We start from the raw sequence: 12,984 nt of genomic DNA on the forward strand, positions 1-12,984 counted from the left end.
GGGCCGGCCAAGTGGCGCGTTGGTTAAGAGCTGGCTTGGGACGCCAGAGGGCCCCGGTTCGGATCCCACATATGAGAGCCAGTGACACTGCCCTCTACAGCTGAGATGCTGAACAACAGCTCAACCTGAAGCTGGGCTGCCATGAGTCACCACTGGCTACGGGGTAGGCTGCAGCCCCTGCTGCAGTGGGTTGCCATGGGCTACCGTGTGTAGCCAGCAGCCAGCGTGAGCGGCCAGCAGCCGCTGTGAGCGGCCGTCCAGGAGCTGGCGACTGATCTGCCTCGCCTGGGAAGAGCGCAATGATGGTGCCAACTTGGGCCAGTGAAACGTCCTCCACAACTAGACTGAAGAACAAAAAAAGGACAGCAACTTGTCTGTTCCCCTTCCCCCAGTTCCCCAGTGCTGTTCCCATCCCCCAATTCCCCAATAAAAATCTTTAAAAAAAATAAAATACATAATGCGAATAACAAAGTCCTTCAATCACTAATGCCATCTGAAATATATATCCTAAGATAATGATTCAGAATGGAAGACGATATTAGTTTCATGTCCAAGCTATTTATGATAAAAAATTTTTAAATAACTCAAATGTTTTTCAATATGGAAATGACAAACCCAACAGGGAATAGGAAGTTACTTTAAACGACGACTATAGAAACTATGCTGATACGTGGAAATGTTTAGATGAAACACTAAGAAAAGCAGAGTAAGGCAGCTGTCCTTTCTGTGCTCTGTAAAGTGGTTAAGAATCTGTGACATGCACCACAAGAATGGGAAATAGCTTACAATAGTTTAAGCTTTAAAAGTTTATTCTACATTTCAAAGTTACATTCTTGTGTAAGCTCTATATCCTCAACCCGATCTTACAATAGGTCTTGAAAACATCCAATAACTGTCAATTCACTTACGTCCACCAGGCCACCACTTGATGGAGGTCACGGTGGGACTGTTGAGAATGAACTCCTGGGTTTCAGGGTCATAAGTGGCTGTGGTTTCCAAGCCTCGAAGATGAGTTCCTAAGGAAAACAAATCACATGCACTTCAGATAGAATATGGGGGTAAAAGGGACAAGGTAAGCTCTCCTCCTGCCGTCTTTTAAGCTCTAGTATCTTGGAGAAGAGTAAAATCTAACGACAGTAAAACGTTTGTCGATGAGCTACAAATGGTTGATAACCAAGATACACAATTTCCTATACTTAAATCAGATGGTTCCTATTAAGTGGAAAATATAAATGTCAAGCACGTTCCATTTCTATCCTTGATTTAGTGCACATCTATGGCAGTGGATACGTAACATTTATTTCAATCAAAACCAAATGTAAAGGCAGCTTAGAATCAGTTTCAGATCACAGGATATGAATTTCACAGGGACGTTAACTGCCCTTTGAAACCCATCTCTTAAGTTGCGAGTATGCCAATTTCAACTCACAGGTATTGTGTTTACCACATCAACTACAAAGAATAAGATAACGTGACAGGGAGAGACTCTGGCTAAAGTTCTTGTCAATTGAGAATCTATTTCGGAATGATCGAAAACAAGAGCTTAAAAAGGTATAACCATGATGGGGAAAAAGACCTGGAACAATGACTTTGGGATTCTGAAAAGCCCCATAACAAGGTCTGAGTTCACCCTGCAGGTTTCCAATGCTAGGCCTTCACTGTGTCTTGGCTGGTTCACTACTGTAACCAGGAAGCGCTCCCAGTTTCATATGTTTACTGGAGAGGAACAGAGATTCTCCCTAATAATACTATTCTAAAGCCAATGCCAAGAGCCTTTTACCAAACTGCTTTGATAATGCTAGATCTCATTAAATACTTAAACTCTGGAACATTTAGGAACTTCCAAGTGGAACAACAAGCAAGGTCAGCTGACGTGTGATGCACAAACTTCCCCTGAGTGGGAGTCCAGGAAGCAGACATACACACTTAGACTCCCTTCACCAAAGAAGAAGCTGTTTTAGAAAATGAGGTAACGTTAAACAGAAGAGACAATGAAAAAATGCTTGCAGATGCACAATTGAACCAAACAGTACTCCACTTTGCGTCTTTTGAAAATCCTGTAAAACAGTATTCAGCGAAGCTAAAAGCCAAAGTAGCCATAAAATGAAGTCACACAGAAATAAGGAGCAAATGGCAAATAGATCAGCTGTTCTGAAATCTGAGCAGAACAGAGAAGCCAGAAGCCAATGGATGTCGAACACAGATGAATTCAGAATAGATGGAAAAAGGTAGGTGGGGGTGGAAAGAAAAAAGAAAGGCGATAGATGTAGTGTGAAACCAACTGCCTGGAAGTACAACCTATCCTATTTTTTCTGAACCTTGTTTTGGCCAAGCCACCTTCAGAGCTTTACTGAACCAACGCACAGGTAACTCCAAGGTATAAAATGCAGCATATTTTGGTTACATAAGTCACTCATTTCCTGTCAGCACACATACTGTTAATCTGTATTTCTTCTGCAATTTGTGCAAGTTTACTAATTATCAGTAGTAAGGGTGATCAGACAGCAACAAAAAAAGAAAAATGCATTCAGGTTCTATATGCACACAAATTCTATACCATTTCAGTGAACTTGAAAAGCCACTTAGTAAATGAGGCCAAACTTGTAATTCTTGCCCTCCTGAAGGGGAACCATGAAAAAAAAATCAGCTTATTGCTGGGATAACACCACCTCTAATTTCCACTGACCAAAGCAGTGTCCTTGCCAAGACTTGTGAAAAACCTGGCCTCTGCAGAAAGATCACATTTAAACATCAGAGATGCCAACGCTAACACATGGTGGGCACACCGTCCGCGATAAGCTCGCAGAGCCCCGCCCAACCCGAAGGAAGACTGAATTCACCGTACCATGACCCATCTCTGTCTGAGCATAAGTGCCAGTGATCTCCAAGCTCCAGGCGGGCATGAAGAAGCGCTCCTGCTGTTCCGCAGTGGCCTGGTGAAGCAAGGTGGGTAGGAACATGCCCAAGTGAAGGTCCAGAGGCGAAGGCCCTCGGTGCACAAAGCTTCGAAGAAACACCAAGCACGGGCATTTGAGAACAATCATCAGGTGTGAGAGAATCAGCAATGTGGACAGAGTGAGGGAAAGAGAAAAAAACAACAACCTCCTGTAAGTATGATTTAGTTGGGTGGACTTGATCACGGATGGGAGCACGGCCTCTTTCTGTATTACTTTTTTATAGCTCTTGGCAATTTTCGTTTTTCTTAGGCTGGCAAGAAGTACTGTCTTGTACTACTCACCTCACCTCTAAAATAATTCAGTTTGGCAGGATTGGCTGCCGATTCCAAAGCCCGTGCAGCACAAGACCACGTGAGCAAGGCAGAAGATTCTCGCCTTGCCATTAAATTAAAAAAAAAACCCCACAAAATTTGAAGAGGTCGTATGGAATGGAGAATTTAAGTTGTGCGCTTGTGTGCAATGATATACTCTGATGAGAATTTGAGGCAAAACATAGTAGTTCTCTCAGGGGAAAGCTTTTCCTAGATGCAATTTCGATAACGCTGGAGTCTTGTCTGTTTGTCCACAAAACATCCAACTTTGATCCACAATTGTCACCTAACTAGTCATTTCATTCAGATTCATTGTAAATATCCAGCCAGGTGCTACTGAAACAATTTAATACAAAAACTGACAGTGCTCTTCACCCCTAAATTTCAGAAATAAAAGGCATGCAATTTCTAAAGGCCATAATAATTACAAATAACAGATTCATGCATAACAAGCTCTCCACTACAATTATATGGGAATTGTCATTAATGATAATAAACATCTTAGTAGTCATTTTAAATCTACTTTCTAAAGTCATTCTTTTCTAAATTAACTCGATATTCCTCTTTTCTCTTTAATTATGTTAGAAGTGAGCCTAAACAACATTTCAGTTAAGATCTCTTGGTTCGTTCCATGTAAGGTGAGGAAGAAAATAACCAGGGCGCCTGCTCAGGCAAGGGCTGACCAGTTATGTCTTCCAATCGGGTGGCTGTGCTCTCAGCTAATCAGTCACATAAAAATAAAAATAAATGTGGTGACTGACTTCCTCATTTTACAAAGAAATTAAGGCTGAGAATGTTAAGTGCCTTCAGGACAAAAAATAGTGGCAAAACAAGGATAGATATCGTATTGCTTAGTCACATCTTCTAGTCTAGGGTAACTGGGCTGAGACAGTGATGAGGACGCTAGAAAGACTTGCCAAAACCAGAGCTGTCCGCGAAGATGTCACCACTGGTGGAAACTGGGTGAAAGATCCAACAGGACCAATCTGTGCTATTTTTGCAACTTCCTATGAGTCTATAATGATTTCAAAATAAAAAGTTAAAACATGGGAGGGTCTGTCTCAGTGTGTGATATTACAGAATATTATGGAATAATACCAAATACCAAAGGTTACCACAAAATACACTTAGGGCAGGCGTAAAACTACTATGATCAGAAACGGTTTTGAGACTGAAGAATGTTTTCAGGAGAAAAATGTCTCTTGTGACTAAGATTATTCAGAAGTGGGAGGAATTTAGAAATGTTATGAGGAGAAAGTGACCTAGATAATTTTTTTACTTAAATCAAGTGTATTTGTTGCAAAAAGTTAGTTATACATGATAAAAATTATATATTATTTTTAAATAATTTGTTTTAAAATGACAAAGTACCAACACTTTATGTGAAACACTAGAGTTAATTCTTTTAAAATCATAACACCAAAAGGCCTTCCCAGTTTCTGCTACGTGATGATACAGGGCTGAAAGGCTGGCGGTCAAGACTGAGGACAAAATGATTCGATTAATGATACATGAGAAAGGGAGAAATCAAAATAGCATCTCTGTGAACAGTATTAAGATTATCTTAGGAAATCAACAAAATGCCATCAATAATAAATGATTTTAGAAAAGCTGTAGGCTACAAGGAAGAAAAAAAAAAATCACCGCATTCTTATCCATTAGGACCATTCCAGTAGAAACTCACTAAAGAGATTTATGAAAGCAACAAAATATTTACAATTTAAGTAACTTAGCTCAGAATAGTGAAGATTTAATTAGGAGAAAAATATAAATACTTAATAGGATGAATAAAAGATCTGAATAACAGGAAATAAATTGCTAATGCTAATTCTTGGCTGAAAGGACTAAATAAAGTTACTATTTCCCAAGAAAATACAAGGATTTAATGTAACACAGATCTTAAATTCCTATAGAATACATTTGAGAACTTGACAAATTGAGATCAGAATTCGTCTAGAAGAATAAGTATGCAAGAACACCCAATACATATATGTAATCTTGAAATGTAACAACAGTAGGCTTATCCTATGGGATTTTAAAATATCTTACAAAGCAACAATGAACCAAAGTTTATGATGTTAGGAGAAAAACAAAGAAACAAATCAATGTAATATATTTAAGGTTCTAGAAATAAACACAAACTGTTATAAAACTCTTAAGATGAACCAGAAAGAACTTAACAATGGCAAAGAGCTAATAGTTATAAACATAAAAACAGTACGGGAGTCATTCGTCAGTCTATATCATACCCAAGTCAAAGCATTAAATATAAATCAAACAGAAAAACTGGAAGGAAATAGAAGAAAACGTATACCTACTCAGAGACAGATTCACTGAATACATAAGGCCAAAACGTTTAATAAAACAGAAGGCAATAGAAAAAGTATTGGAAGGATACAATAAAATCACATAAGATCAAGATGCATATTCCATTTAATCAATCTCAAAGGAGAAAAACTCAGTTTATACATGGGAAATGTAGACAGTAGGCCAAAACGTAGTAACACCTAGGCTCACAAGCCTTGGAAAATTAAAACTTGAACTCTTAGATATATATTAATGTAACAAAACAAAATTAAAGTACCCATATTGGTGGGGCTACAGAGATACATGTATATTGGTAAGTCGCTAAAAATATTATAAACTGGTTCTATGCTTCAGAAAAAGTCTTGAACTATGCAATAAAACCTAGAAAATGTTCATTTCCTTCAATACAGTAATTCATTTCTGATAAAGATATTCCAAAGACATAACCCCGAAGAACATATGAGTTGTTGTAAAGAAGTTAATATTGTTATTGTAACAGTGAGGAAATTAGAATAGGCCAAATACCTAGGGAGCAAGTCTCATGGGAAGCCCAACAATGAAGAGACTCACTCAGAACAAAGGACAGGAGACTAAGCAGTGAAAACAAGGGGGGGAAAGATAGTGGTATACACAATCAAGCTTACTATCGATTTTTCAAGTTTCAAAGGAAGAAAGGTGCTCTATTTCATATTTGAAATAGTGATGGGAATTTGCAAAGATACTACACCATCTTCAAGGATGATAACTATGTATTATGTAAGCTCTAGTTTCCTTAATATTAATAACAATAGAAAATGACACCCAAGAAGAATCCCTAGGAAGGGACCAGAACTTGAAATGGTCCAATATCTGAGAAGACCATATATACTACCTGCTTTGTGAGCTGGAGAAATGTCTGGTCAGGGTGACGAACGCTAGACCACATTCTAGACGGTCTCTTCCACACCAGAACCCCAGGGACAGGGTGCCCTCCTCAGCCCAGACCTCTGCCTTTAAGACTCACTGAGCCACAGACCACAGTGTGTCAGGATCTGTGCGCCTATACACGCAGGGGAGTATTTAGAGGAGGGAAGACACATTCTAGGAGAGGGAAAACTGGAGAACGAGACTTCCTGGTTGAATTTTAAGATTCTTGAGGATCCTGGAATGAGCCGGAGCAGAACAATACTGAGTCTTTTCACTTCTCAGTGGCTACACAGAGGTGGAAGAACCCCAAACGCAAAGTTACAGCCAATTCTGTGAGCACACTTCAGATAGTCACTGTTGACCAATAGTCCAAAGTCTCAGGATTTAAATAGTCAAATCTTCATTTTTGTACAAGTTGTTCTACCGCCCACCTCTCTGATGTTGAAAGGCATTTTATGTCCTATGTAAGGTTACACTGTCACATGACTCAAATTAACTAACAGACTGGCTTCCCTGGAAAAGAACAGCAGTCAATGAAACACAGCTAACAGCAACATGAACTAACAAAATTCCAGCAAGAAACAAGACCTATCTCAAGTAAACTATAGAGATTAAGACCAAGTTGGTCCGAATACAAGAAGATATCAGAAAACTAGAAGCAATAAGGGAAAGAAAACTCTTAACAAAGGCAAACTCACCCAAAGCGACATAGGACCTTAGTCCAATTTCTGGACCTCTCAAACCAGTCAAGTTCAAGACTTCATTTCTTCCTCTCTTCCTTCAAAATTTACGGCAAGTATATATTTAGAATGTATTTTATAAACAGAGGCAGAGGGATTAGATCAATGAAAGACAACCATATCAGGCCCATTTAGACTCAGAAGAATAGCATAACTCTTAAGTCAAATAAATTCTACAGTGATAAATAACCGAAAGAAAAAAAGGTTCTGTACCACAAAGCTATGATTACCCCTCCCCCCCACCCCCGACAGAAGGACTGTATGAATGTTCTCTTCATTCCCTGGGACACCTTTCTTCGGGCTAGTTATTTCAGGAGTGGCCCTCTTGAAGCTAAAGCCTTGGGTGTTTGACCAGGAGCTCATGACACCACATAACAATCAGAATCTGCAGGCCCCATGAGGATTCTGATAAAAAGCATTTTCTTAAACCAATTCACAAATCAAAATGCACCAAATCAAACACAGAAATGAAGCTTTCCTGATATCTGCATCCTTTCCTCTTTCCCTTTCTTTTTTTTTTATTTACCTAACGGAAGCAGCATAATGAAGAACAAGAGTGGGCAGCTCAAATTCAAGCCACTTAAACCTGCCAATGGCCTTGTCCATGAAAACAAACGTAGAGTAAAACCTTGGATTGTAAATTGGTTTGCGAGTGTTCTGCAAGATGAGCAAACATTTCAAACACATTTAACTTGGTAAACAAGCGATGTCTTGCAATACGAGTAGTTTGTTTCCAGAACGAATTATGCTCGCAAACCAACGTATTACTGTATTTCACATTGAGACAAAACACATAACTTTTTTAAAGTAGCCAGGCTTTTAGGTACAATTTAACCAAGAATTACTAGTAATACAAAAAGTCCATGGACATGTATAGAAAAGATGTATCAAAAGAAACGAAGAGAATCGTGGACTATTTTCGAACCGCCTTATAACCCTGCAAGTGGGCAATCTAAGAGTAAGACATTTAACTGCTCTAATCCACCGCCCCATTAAAATCTGCATTTTTCACTTCATCAAAGCAGAGTGGAATCATCTAGATGCTGCAGAGGCACTGCCCCTCTCAACAATTTCCAACAAAGACTTTAACACACACCTATGCAGTAGGATGCTTTGCCACGTTTTCAACCCCACAAACTGCTCAACATCCGTTAAAATGGGATGTGTGGCAATGGTAAAAGGCTCTAAGAAATAACAATGAAGGACATTTTAAAAATAAAATCGCAAATGTGGAGCAGCAGAAAAAAATCAAATGCCAGGAGTCATCTGTTAACCGAAGTCCTGAGGCGGGCTACCCACTGACCCTCAAATGTGGACTAACCGTGGCCCAGCTCCGTCTGGGCGTAGGTGCCAATTATCTCGAGTCCTTTGGATGAAAACAGCCATTTCTCTTGCTGAGCAGTGGTGCCCTGATTCAGCAAGGTAGGAATAAACATGGAGTAATTGAGGCCCACAGGTTCCACAAAATTGATCATATGTAGTCTACAGGAGAGAAAAGAAAAGCGTCTCAGGCTTACTCTAGAAACTGCATCCTACCACCCATTCTGGCCAGACAGCCGTACTCCTCAGGATGAAGGTTAGGAAAATTTTAAACCCTTTCTTGTGAAATTTAACATTTTACTACATAAAAAGCGAAGAGCAGAATCTAGTGGTATCTTTTCTGCCTCTCATCATTTTGGGGCCAGAATTCCTCTTTAATTCTATACTTAACCCAGGAAGCCAATTCTACCCATGTTTTAGCCTAAAAAACACCTTTTGTTTTGGTTTTTGTTGGACTGATTAGATTTTTTGGAGTTTGGGTTTGTTTTTGCTTTCTTTGATTAAAATCAAACAAACTCCACAGAACACTTACTTGTAGAGCTGTTAACAAAAGCTCCTAAAGAATTTAAACTATCTTTCCTTAGTTAACCATAGCAAACATCCAGGGTTGTAAATATAAATTCCAGCACCAAAGCACAGGTCTCTAAGGTCTTCAGAGTTTACAGGTGGGTAAATAGGTAATGTGAGGATGTTAAACATCTAGCACCAAAGGTCTCTGAGAATTACTCGAGATTGGGGCACTCTAATCATAATGAAATTCAGTCTTCAACTATTTTCTCATAAAACAGAATCTGTGAAATAGTCGAAAGATAAGTTTTATACAGTCAGCCTTGGCTATGCAGTCATAGATTTTATAGGGGTTTACCTATCTATCTACAAGTATCTATCATCTATTAATCACCTACCTACCTACCTACAAACCACAAAACACATTTCCTCTAATTCATCTTCATGACTTCTCAATGGATGAACAGGAAGTAATGTCATCAATTTATCCTGGTCTGCACAAGCAGAGTGTGAATTAACAAAAAGAGGGGGTAGGCTGCCAGTTCACTGTTGTGGAGGCCCTGAGATCACTCCACCACCTTTAGCAGGGAAGGTCACCTTTCAGAGGCGTTGGGACAGGTGCAAACATCCAAGGAATGCCTACACTAGCCAATATCAAAAATGCTTTTTAGCCCCGAGGTTCTATGATTTTTTTTAACTCCAATATTGGATGTTAATTAAACTGAATGGAGGGAAAGGAGAAAGGAATAGGAGGAACAGAAGAGGTGAGCTGGTTTCCCAGTAACTCAGATTAGCAGCAGTTCACTCCTGCAGTACTGGAGAGAAGTAATGCACTTCCTAAGACACAGGCGCCTCACTGAAGTGAGCGCCACAGCCTAATGAGTCGACAGCGTAGAATCATTCTCTCAAAGGCAAGAGCACCACAGGCTTCCCTGACAATCATGTCTTACCGAAAGAGGAAACGAACCTACAAGAATTTCTGAGGAATACAAGCAGTAATTTAGGTGCGAAAAAATGGTGGCAATATAAGGTACTCCTATTCCATGAAGGGGAACTGAGGAGGGTCTGGGTGTAGAAAATGACACTGATGCAAAATAATTCTAGGAAACTGAGAGGGAAAAATATGTGACACACAATAAAGACTGTCAAATATTTATGTTCTCAGTAAACATATTGAGATTTTTTTTTTTGAGGCCACTTGAAAATCAACCCAGGAACAAAATCTGAGTGCTTGTTTTTAAGCGATGCTTAATCCCTCTTGAAGATGCTTCTCAAGGAATCAACTTTAAAAACCTAAGAAGGATAACAAAAACCATGACTGATTCTCATTAGAATTTTAAATTACCCTTAAGAACATTAACAGGTTTTTCCACAGCAAACAGTATAGTTAAAAGACAAAATAAGAAAGGAGATCAGTAAAACAACTTTTATATTCCCCTAACAGCAAGGTCTTATTTTCTCAAGGACTGAAGAGAAAAGATCTTTTATTGCTCAAGTTGAGAAATCTTGAAATATTTTACTAACATTCAGTCAACTTCAAAATATTCTCATATAAATGAGTTGTATTTTGATAGGAGAAATGGATGTAAGAGACCAGTAATTGCCCAAAGAGAAATATTACTGTTTTTCATCAATTCTACCACATCCACCCCTCCCAATTTTAGTATTTAAGAAATCCGATGCATCTCATCATTAATGCTATGTCATAATTAACTTTCTTACATAAAACATGGGTGTGAGTTACAGTAATTCAAGTAATTGCCAAGATTAACTTTCAATCCCGTTCTCTAACATAAGCTGATCTCATCATATCCAGGGATATTGGAAGGATGCCAAAAGGCGTGTTAAAGTTTGACTTACAGTCCTCAAACAGCAAGGTCTGTATCATGAAAAGCCTTACACAAAATAGCTGGCTGGTGTCCACTTGATCTTTAACCCACATAAAGGACTTTGTTCCATTTCATTGTGACTTCACTTGAGTCTCGTTATGAAATCTTATGAACCAGATTAGGAAATCTTCTAACCACCTCTTAACCACATGGACCATTTAAAAGCAAAAATAAACAAACCTGTTCTTAGGTGTTGTTTTAGGGAAGAATAAAATCTTACTAATATTTTAAGATTTACAAACCCAACTCAGGTAATTAAGAAACATAATCTTCTAATTGCTTTACCTTAATAGCCCCACAGCCATGAGTCACAAACTTTAAAAATAAAAAAATAGCATTTGAAAGTAAGTACTCTGATTTGGGCTACCAAAAATAAATTCAATATATTTTTATAACTAAAATGGAAAGGAGTTCTGAGGGTAGTCCTAAGGGCCATAGTAAATGATTTCATCTTGACAATAATAACCAGGTCAAACTGAAAATAATTAGATACCAAATGTACTAGAGGCAGTAGAATAAAGGAGGAATGACCATGACTACATAAAGGCGGAACTTGTAACACGTTTCATTTTTTGTTGGCTCTTGAATATACACCTTCATATCATTTAATCTTTATTGATAAAAATACTAGAGTTCTAGAATGTAGAAAACTAAAAGAGGAAATGCCCAAGAATAAATGAGAAGTGTAAGAGGGTCTACAGGCCAGATTGTAGAGTTTATTCAGATAAAGGCCAAAAAAGTTTGCATTTTTTTAATAATTAAAAAACAAAACACAATACAAAAATGGATGGTCTGAAAGAAGAGCCTCCTCTTTTCAGAACTAGGACCACGGGGTGTTTTTGTGAGGTCTCCTATGCGCCTGGGGGCCATTTAAACACTGACACCAGACAATGCTGGGTTCTTAGAATACTTTATATTCTTTCTGACTCATGTTCTTCCTCACCCAGCCCATGTTTTCCACTATTTAAAACTCAAGATGTACACCGTCGTGTAAAAATATAATCTGTGAATGCTCCAAAATATTTAAATGTTTGGTCTTGCAGCTGAAAAATCCTTCCGAATTCAGCTTCTCAAGTCAGCGGTCCTGCTTACAAAGAGCAAAAGCATTTTGAACATAAATCACTCGAAAGCGAGCTGCCTGGCTCAGAAGAATTTGTACGACTGAGAATGAAAATTGCAGCATCTCCGATTCATTATCAGCATTCTACCAATGTCACCCCTTTAAAAGGCTTAAATACAAAAGTACACATTATTTTCCACACATGTTAACTCTTAGAGTGGCGTGAAAAATACGCCACTTTGAGTCTTCAAACGCCAAGCACGATGAAGAAAAGACAACACGGCCCGGGGATTTAGTTTGGGCTTTTATCATAGATACCTACTTTTTAAACCACATGATTTCATCGGGGTCTGAGATGCCAAAGTCCCTCATCTTCTTCACCATGGTGGCACTTTTCCTCACAGCCACCTCGTAACGCTGGCTGCGAGTGAGGAAGTTCAAATCCTCATGCTGGAAGTCTGGGTCGTTCAGAATCAGGTTCTCTGGAAGGGATTAAAGGGCATCAGGAGGAAGACAGACATTCTGGGCTCCGATACACTTCCCGAAAGCACAGCTGGTTTCGGTGTCACGGGCGCAAGTCCCCTCTCGGGATCAGGATCCTCCCGCCCCACCACAAGCCACCCCCCGGACGTGGGGGTCCCGGCTCCCCTAAAGCTGGGCCACAGCCTAGGGCCTACGTCCCACAGCAGCGCCCCCAGACTCCTTATCGAGGGAGCCTCAAGCCTTGCTCGGGGAAAGAGGGAGGCCTGCACCGCCGCCCTCACCGATCTCTCGGCGGCGCCGGGTGTTCTCCGGGCTGCCGTCCAGGATGTACGTGAGCTGATCCGGGTTGAAGCTGGCGGCGGCCCGCTCCCTGCGCAGGTCCTGGTTCATGGTGACGGCCATCGGAGGCAGCGGAGGCCGAGAGGTCAGTGACGACGGAGTCCGCAGCTCTAGTCCCGCCGGGCGCTGAGAGCCGCCCCAGGGCAGCGCGAGTCCCCGCCCCCG

At 39.9% G+C, this 12,984-nt stretch overlaps 1 protein-coding gene across 4 annotated transcripts in view; it reads right to left on the bottom strand.

The window, feature by feature from the left end:
* ACOX1 (acyl-CoA oxidase 1) overlaps positions 1-12,979 on the bottom strand; it is a 22,977-nt gene extending 9,998 nt beyond the window's left edge. The window contains exons 1-5 of one of the 4 annotated variants that reach the window (XM_019644350.1): positions 12,762-12,913; positions 12,320-12,479; positions 8,543-8,703; positions 2,846-3,003; positions 909-1,016 (exon numbers count right to left, since the gene is read on the bottom strand). In XM_019644350.1, the coding sequence (XP_019499895.1) occupies positions 909-1,016; positions 2,846-3,003; positions 8,543-8,607 (331 nt within the window). In that variant the 5' untranslated portion in view covers positions 8,608-8,703; positions 12,320-12,479; positions 12,762-12,913. Of the gene's footprint in view, positions 1-908; positions 1,017-2,845; positions 3,004-6,446; positions 6,780-8,542; positions 8,704-12,319; positions 12,480-12,761 lie in introns of those variants that run through there. The other 3 variants (XM_019644349.1, XM_019644348.1, XM_019644351.1) reach the window with 3 other exon arrangements.
* Positions 12,980-12,984: the final 5 nt, after the last annotated feature.

This window comes from Hipposideros armiger, unplaced genomic scaffold (genome assembly GCF_001890085.2).
Source record: "Hipposideros armiger isolate ML-2016 unplaced genomic scaffold, ASM189008v1 scaffold_87, whole genome shotgun sequence".
Classification (NCBI taxonomy): Eukaryota; Metazoa; Chordata; class Mammalia; order Chiroptera; family Hipposideridae; genus Hipposideros; species Hipposideros armiger.